At 46.9% G+C, this 15,000-nt stretch overlaps 2 protein-coding genes across 20 annotated transcripts in view; one reads left to right on the forward strand and one right to left on the reverse strand.

The window, feature by feature from the left end:
• LOC126989037 (C-Jun-amino-terminal kinase-interacting protein 4-like) overlaps positions 1 to 1,780 on the reverse strand; it is a 42,879-nt gene extending 41,099 nt beyond the window's left edge. For all 19 annotated transcript variants that reach the window (XM_050847572.1, XM_050847587.1, XM_050847577.1 and 16 more), the window contains exon 1: positions 1,408 to 1,780. In XM_050847572.1, coding sequence (XP_050703529.1) covers positions 1,408 to 1,623 — 216 coding nt within the window. In that variant the 5' untranslated portion in view covers positions 1,624 to 1,780. The remainder of the gene's footprint in view (positions 1 to 1,407) is intronic.
• A 4,667-nt stretch (positions 1,781 to 6,447) lies between these two features.
• LOC126989039 (cleavage stimulation factor subunit 2-like) overlaps positions 6,448 to 15,000 on the forward strand; it is an 11,497-nt gene continuing 2,944 nt past the window's right edge. The window contains 10 exon segments of the mRNA XM_050847588.1: positions 6,448 to 6,612; positions 7,280 to 7,358; positions 7,973 to 8,142; positions 8,526 to 8,743; positions 10,630 to 10,747; positions 10,750 to 10,923; positions 11,178 to 11,400; positions 13,519 to 13,644; positions 14,277 to 14,500; positions 14,660 to 14,781. Of these exon segments, the coding sequence (XP_050703545.1) occupies positions 6,564 to 6,612; positions 7,280 to 7,358; positions 7,973 to 8,142; positions 8,526 to 8,743; positions 10,630 to 10,747; positions 10,750 to 10,923; positions 11,178 to 11,400; positions 13,519 to 13,644; positions 14,277 to 14,500; positions 14,660 to 14,781 (1,503 nt within the window). The 5' untranslated portion in view covers positions 6,448 to 6,563.

The following is a 15,000-nucleotide window of genomic DNA, read 5'->3' on the forward strand; positions in this document are numbered from 1 at the left end:
GAGAATGTACAGCGTCCTGGTGTGGGCAACACACGACTCACAACATTGATTTCTAATATTATGATAAGGTGAAGTTATGTCATTTAAATTGTAAGACAACAACCTCTAGAATCACACCCATGACCTCCCCTGGCGCCATGGTCGACAGGTCAACCATCTGGCCCAGGTTCAAGCCCCGCCCACCTCATATTCCTTTGCCTGCCCCTACCACTGACACCACTCCTATAACCACTGCAACAACCTCTAGAATCACACCCATGACCTCCCCTGGCGCCACGGTCGACAGGTCAACCATCTGGTCCAGGTTCAAGCCCCGCCCACCTCATATTCCTTTGCCTGCCCCTACCACTAACACCACTCCTATAACCACTGCAACAACCTCTAGAATCACACCCATGACCTCCCCTGGCGCCACAGTCGAGAGGTCAACCATCTGGCCCCGGTTCAAGCCCCGCCCACCTCCCGCCCCTCACCTTACGTCCCGCCCAGCCCCTACCATGACCACTACACCAAAAACCTCTAGAATCACACCCATGACCTCCCCTGGCACCACAGTCGAGAGGTCAACCATCCGGCCCATGTTCAAGCCCCGCCCACCTCCCGCCCCTCACCTTACGTCCTGTCCAGCCCCTATCATGACCACTACACCAAAAACCTCTAGAATCACACCCATGACCTCCCCTGGCACCACAGTCGAGAGGTCAACCATCTGGTCCAGGTTCGAGCCCCGCCCACCTCCCCCCCTCACCTTTGCCCAGCCCTATCATGACCACTACACCAAAAAAACTCTAGAATCACACCCATGACCTCCCCTGGCGCCACGGTCGAGAGGTCAACCATCTGGCCCCGGTTCGAGCCCCGCCCACCTCCCGCCCCTCACCTTACGTCCCGCCCAGCCCCTACCGCGACTACTACACCAAAAACCTCTAGAATCACACCCATGACCTCCCCTGGCGCCACGGTCGAGAGGTCAACCATCTGGTCCAGGTTTGAGCCCCGCCCACCTCCCGCCTCACCCACGTCCCGCCCAGCCCCTACCATGACCACTACACCAAAAACCTCTAGAATCACACCCATGACCTCCCCTGGCGCCACAGTCGAGAGGTCAACCATCTGGTCCAGGTTCGAGCCCCGCCCACCTCCCGCCCCTCACCTTACGTCCCGCCCAGCCCCTACCATGACCACTACACCAAAAAAACTCTAGAATCACACCCATGACCTCCCCTGGCGCCACGGTCGAGAGGTCAACCATCTGGTCCAGGTTCAAGCCCCGCCCACCTCCCACCCCTCACCTTACGTCCCGCCCAGCCCCTACCATGACCACTACACCAAAAACCTCTAGAATCACACCCATGACCTCCCCTGGCGCCACGGTCGACCATCTGGCCCCGGTTCGAGCCCCGTTACCTCGTGCTCCTGGTTCTCCGTGTAAGCGAGGTCAAGACACTCGAGGATGTTGACGACGAGCGGCATTAAGTCCTTGACCACGTCCTCGTCGTAGCGGGAAATCATCCTCTCGAATTCCTGGTAGATCGACCCCGCCATTGACTGCACCTTCTCCGACATGACGACGTGGCTTTCATCATGTGAATTATACACCGTCTCGCCGTCCAGCACGTCCATCTTGGATATATTCGGAAACTTCAAGCCTTCGTGTATAAATCCCGCGCCTCAGACCGTCATTGTGGGGGGTGGGAGTCGGTTTTTGAGGCGATTTTCGGAAACTTCTCCCGTCCTCCTCCTGCCAGCCTGGCCGCCATTAGGGCTTGACGGGGCCAGACCAAGACCAGGACCAAGACCCGCCATATTGTCGTACTTTGTCCTATTTTTGCCAATTTCCGACACAAAAACTGCCTTCATCACCCCAGTAACTGCCTTCATGTATGATTATCGTTAAAATGGTTAACTACTGGCGTTTTGTGGCGATAGTTATAGGCCAGAAATAGGTATATACAAGGTTCTGAGTACGATAATATGCCATGTTTATCTAGGCTCTATGTCATAAAATTGGTCTATTATGGAATTTTCAAGGTTAAATTATGAATAAAATAAATCTTAATAAATTTCTAAGGCGTAAAAATAGATGTGAATGTATTAAAAGGGATTTGACGGGATTTAAACAAGGCTCTATGTCATAAAATCCGGCCATTATGGGATTTTCAAGGTTAGATAATGAATAAAATATATCTTAATAAATTTCTAAGGCGTAAAAATATATGTGAATGTATTAAAAGGGATTTGACGGGATTTAAACAAGGCTCTATATAAAAAAATCCGGCTATTATGGGATTTATAAGGTTAGATAATGAATAAAATATATCTTAATAAATTTCTAAGGCGTAAAACTAAGAGGGAATGTATTAAAAGGGATTTGACGGGATTTAAACAAGGCTCTATATCATAAAATCCGCCTATTATGGGATTTTTAAGGTTAGATAATGAATAAAATATATCTTAATAAATTTCTAAGGCGTAAAAATAGATGGGAATGTATTAAAAGGGATTTGACGGGATTTAAACAAGGCTCTATATCATAAAATCCGGCTATTATGGGATTTTTAAGGTTAGATAATGAATAAAATATATCTTAATAAATTTCTAAGGCGTAAAAATAGATGTGAATGTATTAAAAGGAATTTGACGGGATTTAAACAAGGCTCTATATCATAAAATCCGGCTATTATGGGATTTTTAAGGGAGGAGGAGGAAGAGGAGGAGGAGGAAGAGGAAGGAAGAAGAAAAAGAAGAGAAGGGTCCAGATGAAGAGGAGGAGGAAGAGGAGAAGAAGGAAGAGGTGGAGGAGGAGGAGGAAGATTCAGGTGGAGGAGGAGGAGGAGGAGGAGGAAGAAATAGTTAGATAGATAGAAATCAAGATAGATAGATAGATAGATAGAGAGAGAGAGAGAGAGAGAGAGAGTATTATATGACAAGGCTTTCGTAGGTGTGAGGGTATTTGACAAGGCTTTCGTAGGTGTGAGGGTATTTGACAAGGCTTTCGTAGGTGTGAGGGTATTTGACAAGGCTTTCGTAGGTGTGAGGGTATTTGACAAGGCTTTCGTAGGTGTGAGGGTATTTGACAAGGCTTTCGTAGGTGTGAGGGTAGTTGACAAGGCTTTCGTAGGTGTGAGGGTATTTGACAAGGCTTTCGTAGGTGTGAGGGTATTTGACAAGGCTTTCGTAGGTGTGAGGGTATTTGACAAGGCTTTCGTAGGTGTGAGGGTATTTGACAAGGCTTTCGTAGGTGTGAGGGTATTTGACAAGGCTTTCGTAGGTGCGAGGGTATTTGACAAGGCTTTCGTAGGTGTGAGGGTATTTGACAAGGCTTTCGTAGGTGGGAGGGTATTTGACAAGGCTTTCGTAGGTGTGAGGGTATTTGACAAGGCTTTCGTAGGTGTGAGGGTATTTGACAAGGCTTTCGTAGGTGTGAGGGTATTTGACAAGGCTTTCGTAGGTGTGAGGGTATTTGACAAGGCTTTCGTAGGTGTGAGGGTATTTGACAAGGCTTTCGTAGGTGTGAGGGTATTTGACAAGGCTTTCGTACCCCCGATTAACCAAAATATAGGTGCATATATGTGCATGCATCGCGCGATCCTCCTCTTCCTCCTCCTCCTCCACCTCCTCCTCCTCCTCCACCTCTATATAGCTCCTCCTCCAACTCCACCTCCTCCTCCTCCTCCACCTCTAGCTCCTCCTCCTCTTCACACTACGGATCCGAGGAAGATGCACTCCTATTTCGTTAATCGGCGCTATTTCCTTGCAAATGGGGACTTTCCTGGGAGAGTTTATCACGACAAAGCCATTTCTGGTCTCGAAATTGTGATACAGCGCCCACCGCCCGAGATATTGGCGTCTAAACGTGGCGGTGAGCTCGATCGTGCACCACTAAGAAAACCTATTTTTGTTAATCGGGGCTATTTCCTTGCAAATGGGGACTTTCCTGGGAGAATTTGTCATAAAAAATCCATTTCTGGTCTCGAAATTGTGATACGACGCGTACCGGCCGAGATATTGGCCTGTAAATTTGGCGGTGTCTCGTGAAATCTTACCAAAATCTGGAAACCCATTTTCGCTAATCGGGGCTATTTCCTTGCAAATGGGGACTTTCCTGGGAGAGTTCGTCACGACAAAGCCATTTCTGGTCTCGAAATTGCGATACGACGCTTACCGGCCGAGATATTGGACCTGTAATGTTCCCGTGAAAGGAGTTTACAGGCCAATATCTCTGCTGATAGGCATTGTATCACAATTTCGAGGCCAGAAATGGCTTTGTCGTGACGAACTCTCCCAGTAAAGTCCCCATTTGCAAGGAAATAGCCCCGATTAACCAAAATATAGGTGCATATATTTGCATGCATCGCGCGATCCTACCCGTCCTCCTCCTCCCCCTCCTCCTCCTCTTCACTCTACGGATCGAGGAAGATGCACTCCTATTTCGTTAATCTTGGCTATTTCCTTGCAAATGGGGACTATCCTGGGAGAGTTCGTCACGACAAAGCCATTTCTGGTCTCGAAATTGTGATACAGCGCCCACCGCCCGAGATATTGGCGTCTAAACGTGGCGGTGAGCTCGATCGTGCACCACTAAGAAAAGCTATTTTTGTTAATCAGGGCTATTTCCTTGCAAATGGGGACTTTCCTGGGAGAATTCGTCATAAAAAAGCCATTTCTGGTCTCGAAATTGCGATACGACGCGTACCGGCCGAGATATTGGCCTGTAAAGTTTGCGGTGTCTCGTGAAATCTTACCAAAATCTGGAAACCCATTTTCGCTAATCGGGGCTATTTCCTTGCAAATTTGGACTTTCCTGGGAGAATTTGTCATAAAAAATCCATTTCTGGTCTCCAAATTGCGATACGACGCGTACCGGCCGAGATATTGGCTTGTAAAATTCGCGGTGTCTCGTGAAATCTTACCAAAATCTGGAAACCCATTTTCGCTAATCGGGGCTATTTCCTTGCAAATTTGGACTCTCCTTGGAGAATTCGTCACGAAAAAGCCATTTCTGGTCTCGAAATCGCGATACAGCGCCCACCGGATGAGATATCAGCTTGCAAAATCTCTCTTGAAAGTCTACGGGATAGCATACCAGATTTCCGGCAATTCGTTCTTTTGGGTTTTGAAGGGTACGGTCAGGTAGAGCAAGCGATGACAAAACTATTGCTCTTTGCAGAATGTGGCTAGCTGTAATATTTATTGAGTTATGTCGATTTTTAAAAGTTTTACAGTATCTCAACGTGTGGCTTTATTTCAAGGTGATTTTCTTCGTCCATGGCACCCATCTGTAGCTAAAGGCTTGAGGAAGGTATTTATATTCTCGGATCTACGATAGACTCACAAATAAAGTAGATATAACCATTTTTCTGAGCAAGTGCCGAAATTCCGGTCATATTTCAGCCGTTTTCCGAGCCGTTTTTTGGTAATTCTCGTGTTTGTGGCACTCAACTTGTGTAGAATTGAATGCCGGATCTGTTCCCGTTTAGTAAATTCCGTTTGGTTGTGAATTAATGGAGATATTTGACATTTTCTTCAAGGAGTGGATGGGGTAGTGGGGGTAGCGAGGGGGTGACCATAGGGGGGGTGACGGGTCAAAACGATGCCATAGTGAAACATTAAAAAAAGTTTCATATTTTTTCGTTTATTTTAAAAATGTTTCGTTTTTTTATTTTTTTTATTGCTGGTTTATTAATATAATTTACAGTCACTTAACATGCTAACTTTTATAACGTTAATAAGAATAGGGATACTTTATATGCGTGTTGCGGGTGTCGAAGTGGATCGTGAACTATATGTTTTTTTTGATAAATTAACTGACTGAGCAACACTAATGAAAGGCCAGGGAAGGAAGTCCATATAAAAACTTCAGACCGCCATGACTTCCCTCAATCTTGCTCTTGCTGTACACATAGATTCATACCAATAGAGTAGAGAGGATGACGCCACTAAATCGAAAATTCATGATTCAGTGCCGATTTTTAGTATTATGTTTACCTTTTGTGACCTGGTGGGTATGGAAAAAGGTGTAGTTTTATTATACAATGTGATTTGCCGTCAGGGTGGAGAGGAAATGGAAATACAAGGGTGAAGCCATGAGGCCGCCATAGTCACCTACCCAAACAGTTGATCTCCCCAACCATGGCAAATATTGTGGCTTTCAGTGAAGGAAGACAAATAAATCAACACAAATGAAAGTAAAACATGTGAAAAAGTAGCAGAAAGGACGAATTGGAGGAGAATTAAGCCTGATAGAAGGTTACCGAGTCCACAGGGATGCCACGATATCGTACTCAACAAACTATATTTCCCCATTTCTAAGACATAATGACTACACAAAACCCTCTATAATTAGCACTTTTGGCAATAACTATAAATTTCTATCGTTGGTTTTGTGGGTGAGACGGTTTATAGCCTGAAATCGGGGAATATAAGAAGCTGAGAACGACAATTTTTGAGAACGACATTTTGCGAGCCCCAGACCCAGGCCGAGACCAAGAGCGGCTCGGGGACCCAAACAAACCCAGCCATTTCCATATTTTGTGCTTTTTTTCGTGTTTTCCGCCGCCAGGATGAGCGAGACGAGTGCCGTGGTGGAGAAGTCCCTCCGCTCCGTCTTTGGTGAGTGGAGGAAACATGTGGAGGAGGTGGAAGAGGAGGAAATAGGGGAGAGGAGATGGAGGCATGGCGGGGAGGGAGAGAAATGGGGAGGGAAGTTTTGGAGGGAGGGAGAGAAGAGAGGAAGACGAGGAAGGAGGGGAGGGAAGACGAGGAGGAGGGAGGGGAGGAAAGATTGGAGGAGGGGAGGAGAGATTGGAGGGAGAAGCTGGGGAGGGGAGGAATGATTGGAGGAGGGGAGAAAAGATTGGAGGGAGAAGCTGGGGAGGGGAGGAATGATTGGAGGAGGGGAGGAAAGATTGGAGGATGGGAGGAATGATTGGAGGAGGAGGAAAGATTGGAGGGGAGGAATGATTGGAGGAGGGGAGGAGAGATTGGAGGAGGGGAGGAGAGATTGGAGGAGGGGAGGAAAGATTGGAGGAGGGGAGGAGAGATTGGAGGAGGGGAGGAAAGATTGGAGGAGGGAAGGAAAGATTGGAGGAGGGGAGGAAAGACTGGAGGAGGGGAGGAGAGATTGGAGGAGGGGAGGAAAGATTGGAGGAGAGATTGGAGGGAAGGAGGAGGAGGGAGAAACTGGGGAGGAGAGTTTTTGGGAGTAGTTTTATGACCCTGGTGGTATAGCATGATCATAAATAGTCTAATATATTGTCTATTTCCGCTTCCGTTTCAGTGGGCAACATTCCTTACGAGGCGACGGAGGAGAAATTGAGGGACATATTCAGCCAAGTTGGTCCAGTGCTGAGCTTCAAGTAAGTGACCTCTCTTGACCCGACTCTGTTATTATTAAAGAACAGGATAAGATGGAAGGAAAATTGAAACAGACATAACACACACACACACACACAGACGCACACACACACAGACGCACATGCATACACTCAGACGCACATGCATACACTCAGACGCACATGCATAGACTCAGACGCACACAAATACACTCAGACGCACACACATACACTCAGACACACACACACACACTCAGACACACATGCATACACTCAGACGCACACGCACACACTCAGACGCACACGCATACACTCAGATGCACACACACTCATGTACGCCAAAAAAACACACACAATGAAAAACAGCCATAGAACATACCAGACATAACACACGCACACACACACACTCACAGACGCACACACATACACTCATGTACGCTCTCAATCCCCGCACACAGGCTCATGTACGCCAAAAAAAACACACAATGAAAAACAGTCATAAAAGATACCAAACAACACACACACACACACAGACACAGAGACGCACACACACTCATGTACGCCCCAAGATACCAGACATAACACACACTCACAGACGCACACACACACTCATGTACGCCTCCAATCCGCGCACACAGGCTCATGTACGACCGAGAGAGTGGGAAGCCTAAGGGGTATGGCTTCTGTGAGTACAAGGACCAGGAAACAGCGCTGTCGGCAATGAGGAATTTGAACGGATATGAAATCGGAGGCCGGCCGCTGAGGGTGGACAATGCTTGCACCGAGAAGTCACGGATGGAGATGCAGAGTGAGTGTTTTAGTAGTAGTAGTAGTAGTAGTAGTAGTAGTAGTAGTAGTAGTAGATGGGATTTTTATATTAACTTTTTTATATAGAATTACATAAAGGAGGAAAGTGAGGAGGAAGAGATTGAAGGAGGAGGAAGAGGAGAAGGAGGAGGAGGAGGAAGAATTTGAAGGAGGAGGAGGAAGAAATTAAAGGAGGAGGAGGAAAAAATAGGAGGAGAGAGAGAGAGAGAGAGAGAGAGAGAGAGAGAGAGAGAGAGAGAGAGAGAGAGAGAGAGAGAGAAAACAAAACCTAAACAAAGCCTGAAAACACGGAAAATCAGGCATCATCCAATTTAAATCCATACCTTGACCTAACACTGACCTCCCTTGACCCGATCCCCCCAGGTCTAATGATGGGCCCAGTGGTCGAGTCCCCCTATGGACCTGACGTTGAGCCCACCAAAGCCCCGGAGGCCATCAGCAACGCCGTGGCCTCGCTGCCGCCGGAACAAATGTACGAACTCATGCGGCAGATGAAGTTGTGTGTGCGGAACAACCCTCAGGAGGCTCGGACTATGCTCATGAACAATCCACAGTTGGCTTATGCGTTACTGCAGGCACAGGTTCGTACGAGGTTGTTTTGCGTTGTTTTTTCTCATGTTAAAGCTAGCTCTAACTTGGCTTGCTTGGCGTCAAAATGTGCGGAATTTATCCCTCTCTCTACCCAGCAAGTTTGGTTATGTAGAGCTGTCTCATTTTAGAGCTAGCTTACTTTTTTTAACTTCTTTTTCAGTGACTGTTTTTATGTTATTATTTTCAAGACACTTATTCTTTGTTTTTTCCCATATTAAAGCTAGCTCTAACTTGGCTTGCTAGGTGTCAAAATGTGCAAAATTTATCCCTCTCTCTACCCAGCAAGTTTGGCTATGTGGAGCTGTCTCACTTTAGAGCTAGCTTACTTTTTCTAACTTCTTTTTCAGTGACTGTTTTTATGTTATTATTTTCAAGACACTTATTCTTTGTTTTTTCCCATATTAAAGCTAGCTCTAACTTGGCTTGCTAGGTGTCAAAATGTGCGGAATTTATCCCTCTCTCTACCCAGCAAGTTTGGCTATGTAGAGCTGTCTCACTTTAGAGCTAGCTTACTTTTTCTAACTTTAATTTTCAGTGACTGTTTTTATGTTATTATTTTCAAGACACATTCTTTGTTTTTTCCCATATTAAAGCTAGCTCTAACTTGGCTTGCTTGGCGTCAAAATGTGCGGAATTTATCCCTCTCTCTACCCAGCAAGTTTGGCTATGTGGAGCTGTCTCACTTTAGAGCTAGCTTACTTTTTCTAACTTCTTTTTCAGTGACTGTTTTTATGTTATTATTTTCAAGACACACTTATTCTTTGTTTTTTCCCATATTAAAGCTAGCTCTAACTTGGCTTGCTAGGCGTCAAAATGTGCGGAATTTATCCCTCTCTCTACCCAGCAAGTTTGGCTATGTAGAGCTGTCTCACTTTAGAGCTAGCTTACTTTTTCTAACTTTAATTTTCAGTGACTGTTTTTATGTTATTATTTTCAAGACACTTATTCTTTGTTTTTTCCCATATTAAAGCTAGCTCTAACTTGGCTTGCTAGGTGTCAAAATGTGCAGAATTTATCCCTCTCTCTACCCAGCAAGTTTGGTTATGTAGAGCTGTCTCACTTTAGAGCTAGCTTACTTTTTCTAACTTTAATTTTCAGTGACTGTTTTTATGTTATTATTTTCAAGACACACTTATTCTTTGATTTTTCCCATGTTAAAGCTAGCTCTAACTTGGCTTGCTTGGCGTCAAAATGTGCGGAATTTATCCCTCTCTCTACCCAGCAAGTTTGGCTATGTAGAGCTGTCTCACTTTAGAGCTAGCTTACTTTTTCTAACTTTAATTTTCAGTGACTGTTTTTATGTTATTATTTTCAAGACACACTTATTCTTTGTTTTTTCCCATATTAAAGCTAGCTCTAACTTGGCTTGCTAGGTGTCAAAATGTGCGGAATTTATCCCTCTCTCTACCCAGCAAGTTTGGTTATGTAGAGCTGTCTCACTTTAGAGCTAGCTTACTTTTTCTAACTTCTTTTTCAGTGACTGTTTTTCTAGTTTCCCACATTAAGAGGCAGTTAAACATGTTCTATATAGATACACTTACAGCTTGTCTAATCTCTCTCTCTCTCTCTCTCTCTCTCTCTCTCTCTCTCTCTCTCTCTCTCTCTCTCTCTCTCTCTCTCTCTCTCTCTCTCTCTCTAATTCAATTCAAATACATGTTCTTCCTCTCTCTTTCCCCTCCTTCTCTCTCCCTCCCTCCCTTCTCTCTCTCTCTCTCTCTCTCTCTCTCTCTCTCTCTCTCTCTCTCTCTCTCTCTCTCTCTCTAATTCAATACAAATACATGTTCTTCCTCTCTCTCGCCCTACTCCGTCCCTCCCTCCTGCCCTCCCTCCTTCTCTCCCTCCCTCCTTCTCACTCTCTCTCTCTCTCTCTCCACAGGTTGTGATGCGCATAATTGACCCCAAAACTGCCGTTCAAATCCTGCATGGGGCTCGGGATTGCCTCGACACCATCCTACCCACTGGCATGGCCCCCGCCCCCAGCCCATGCAGAACCCCCAGGCGCCCCCCACCCTCAACGGCGGCCCCCCGATACCCCCTGTTCCGACTTCAGGGCCGCCGCCGCCCTCGAACTTGAACTTGCCGACGCGGTACCCACCTCCGATGCCCGCCGGGAATTTCCAGGGACCGCCCCCCGGACCCCCGCCCCCCCGTGGTGCCCCCTTCCCCCCTGGTGGGTATGGGGGATGAGGGAGGGAAGGGAAGGGAGGAGAGGAAGGGAGGGGAAGGGAAGGAGGGAAGGAGAGAGAGAGAGAGAGAGAGAGAGAGAGAGAGAGAGAGAGACTGTCTAGGGAGGGGGAAGGGAGAGAGAGAGAGAGAGAGAAAGCCTGTCTAGGGAGGGGGGAATGGAAGGGAGAGAGAGAGAGAGAGAGAGAATTTTTACTCTATTATTATTATTATTATTATTATTATTATTATTATTTCCAGCGGGTGACTTTGACATGCGACAGCTTGGGGTCGCCCCGCGGGGTCCTCCGCCCCAAGGCAACGACCAGGACATGCGCCTGCCCCCGCCTGGCATGGGGGGTCCGCCGGGGCCGCCACCCCCACACGACAGCTATGTTGGCGGCGGTGGCGGCGGCGGCGGTGGTGGTGGTGGTGGTGGTGGAGGCGGAGGTGTTCCCCCGCCACACCACGACTATGATAGCAGGTGGGTGGTGGTGGTGGTGTGGTGTTGATGGTGTTGATGTGGTGTTGTGGTGGTGTTGATGTGGTGTTGATGTGGTGTTGTGAGGTGATGATGGTGTTATTGATGTGGTGTTGTGAGGTGTTGGTGTGGTGTTGTAAGGTATTGGTGGTGTTGTGGTGGTGGTGGTGATGATGATGGTTGTAAAGTGTTGATGTGGTGTTGATGGTGTTGTGGTGGTGAGTATGGTGTTGTTGATGGTGTTGATGTGGTGTTGTGGTGGTGGTGGTGGTGGTGATGATGGTGTTGTAAGGTGTTGTGGTGGTGGTGGTGGTGATGATGATGGTGTTGTGGTGTTGTGGTGTTGGTGATGGTGTTGTGAGGTGTTGTTGATGTGGTGTTGATTCTTTCCCTTCCCTTCACTTCCCTTCCTTTCTCCTTCCCTTCCCTTCCCTTCTCTTTCCTTCCTCTTCCCTTCTTTCTCTTTCCCTTCCCTTCTCTTTCCTTCCCTTCCCTTCCCTTCCCTTGCTTCCTTCCTATCTCTCCTTCCATTCCTTCCCTTCTCTTTCCTTCCCTTCCCTTCCCTTCCCTTCCCTTCCTTCCTTCCTATCCCTCCTTCCATTCCTTCCCTTCACTTTCCTTCCTATCCCTTCCCATCCCACCCCTTCCCTTCCCTTCTCTTTCCTTCCCCATCCCTTCCCTTCCCACCCCTTCCCTTCCCTTCTCTTTCCTTCCCCATCCCTTCCCTTCCTTCCCACCCCTTCCCTTCCCTTCCCTTCCCTTACTTCCTTCCTATCCCTCCTTCCTTCCCTTCCCTTCCCTTCCCTTCCCTTCCTGTTAATTTTCCTTCCTTTTTTGGGGAGTCAATGTTTTTCTGTGTTAAGTGTTGTATAAATGTTGTTGTAATGTTAACCTTTATTTTTTTCTATTGCAATGTTGTGATATTTTTATGTGTGTGTGTGTGTGTGTATGTGTGTGTGTGTGTGTGTGTGTGTGTGTGTGTGTGTGCGCTTCATATTTTGTCTTACAGTTCCTGAAAATTGTGTATTGCAAATGTCTTATAATTTATTTTTGTTTCTCTCTCTCTCTCTCTCTCTCTCTCTCTCTCTCTCTCTCTCTCTCTCTCTCTCTCTCTCTCTCTCTCTCATAACTAATGTACATTTATAACTTTTTAAATAATATGAATTCTCTCCCTCCCTTCCCTCTCCTTCCCTTCCCTTCCCTTTTCTCCCCATCCCCTTCCTTCCCTCTCCTTCCCTTCCCTTCCCTTCCCTTCCCTTTTCTCCCCATCCCCTTCCTTCCCTCTCCTTCCTTTTCCTTCCCTTCCCTTCCCCTCCCTTCCCTCTCCTTCCCTTCCATTCCATTCCCTTCCCTTCCCTTCCCTTCCTTTCCCTTCTCATCCTTTCCCTTCCCTTTCCTTCCTTTCTCTCCCCTTTCCTTCCCTTCCCTTCCCTTCCCTTTCCTTCCCTTCCCTTCCATCCTTTCCTTCCCTTCCCTTCCCTCCCCTTTCCTTCCCTTCCCTTCCCTTCCCTTAAACTGCTCTCAAAGGCAAGGCAAGGAGACAGACGCGGGCGATAGGTAAACATTTTATTATTATTATTATTATTATTATTATTATTATTATTATTATTATTATTATTATTACTGGAAGCTTAATTATGTTAGTCTGTGCATGACCTTGGCTATTATTATTATTATTATTATTATTATTATTATTATTATTATTATTATATGCATGGGAATGTCTATAAGGAGGAGGAGGAGGAGGAAGAAGAAGAAGAAGAAGAGGTAGTAGATAATGAAGGTCTGGGAAGAGGAAGAGAAGAGGAGGAGGAAGAAGAGGAAGAGATAGTAGATAATGAATGACTTGGAAGAGGAGGAGAGGAGGAGGAAGAGGAAGAAGAAGAAGAGGTAGTAGATTATGATGGACTGGGAGGAGGAGGAGGAGGAGGAAGAAGAAGAAATAGATAATGATGGATTGGGAGGAGGAGGAAGAAGAGGAGGTCATTCACTATCTACTATTTCTCCTCTTCCTCTTCTTCCTCCTCCTTCTTCTCTTCCTCCTCCTCCTCCATCCATTCACAGGAGGGAGGAAGTTCAGGTCAATAGCTATCAATATTAACAAGTCTCCCCTTTGACCAGGTTCCCCCGTGACCCGCGCGCCGATTTCGTTGACCAGCGGGGCGAACAGCGCTTCCGTGAGCCCCCGCCCCAGCCCCGAGACACCAGGGACGCCTTCCCACCGCGGGGCGACCCTAGGGACTCCAGGTGGGTCAGGGTCTGGGGTGCAATGTTGTCCGAATCCCTAATGCAAGAGTTAACTAGTGTCTTCAATCTTTCATCCCTGTGCTGTCCAAATCCCTGATGCAAGAGTTAACCAGCATCTTCACTCTTTCATCCCTGTGCTGTCCAAATCCCTTATGCAAGAGTTCACCAGCATCTTCACTCTTTCATCCCTGTGCTGTCCAAATCCCTTATGCAAGAGTTAACCAGCATCTTCACTCTTTCATCCCTGTGCTGTCCAAATCCCTTATGCAAGAGTCAACCAGCATCTTCACTCTTTCATCCCTGTGCTGTCCAAATCCCTTATGCAAGAGTTAACCAGCATCTTCACTCTTTCATCCCTGTGCTGTCCGAATCCCTTATGCAAGAGTTAACCAGCATCTTCAATCTTTCATCCCTGTGCTGTCCAAATCCCTTATGCAAGAGTTAACCAGCATCTTCAATCTTTCATCCCTGTGCTGTCCAAATCCCTTATGCAAGAGTTAACCAGCATCTACACTCTTTCATCCCTGTGCTGTCCAAATCCCTAATGCAAGAGTTAACCAGCATCTTCCTCTTCTTCCTCCTTCTTCTCCTCCTCCTCCTCCCCCTCCTCCTAACCAAACCTTCCTTCCCAGGGACCGAGAGAGAGACACTCGCAGTTACAGGGACCAGCGGGGCAGCAGCGGGGACGGGGGGCGGGAGGGGGGCAGCAGAGACCCGCGGGGCAGCGACCGAGACTACCGGAATGCCCCGACACCAGCTGTCCCACCCCAGGCACCCCCGAGCGCCCCGCCAGACACCCGGGACCCCAGAGCTGCCCGCCAGAACTACCCACCCCAGGATAAGGACTTCAGGAGTGGTTAGTAGTAGTAGTAGTAGTAGTAGTAGAAGTAGTAGTAGTAGTAGTAGTAGTAGTAGTAGTGGTAGTAGTAGTAGTAGTAGTTCAATCTATTTTTGATATATTATTAATTTTATTTATTTATTTTATTTTATTTATATATTTTTTTTTTCCCTTCAGCAGGTCAAGCCGCCATGCCAGGGATGGGCGGCCCCACCCCCGCCCCGCCCCGTGGAGTGCCGCCCCCCGCCACGGCCCCCACCACCCTGCCCTCAAGCCTGGCGGGGCAGGACCAGGAGAAGGTGAGCTGTTGTTGTTGTTGTTGTTGTTGATGGTGGTGTTGTTTGAAGTAACTGAGATGTTTATTTATTTATTTATTTATTTATTATTTTATTTATTTATTTATTATTTTATTTATTTATTTATTTATTTATTTATTTATTTTTTGTAATCCTGTTCTCCTTGTAGTTCTTTCTTTCCTCCTCCTCCTCCTCTTCCTCCTCCTCCTCCTCCTCTTCCTC

Source organism: Eriocheir sinensis, unplaced genomic scaffold (genome assembly GCF_024679095.1).
Source record: "Eriocheir sinensis breed Jianghai 21 unplaced genomic scaffold, ASM2467909v1 Scaffold103, whole genome shotgun sequence".
In the NCBI taxonomy this organism is placed as follows: domain Eukaryota; kingdom Metazoa; phylum Arthropoda; class Malacostraca; order Decapoda; family Varunidae; genus Eriocheir; species Eriocheir sinensis.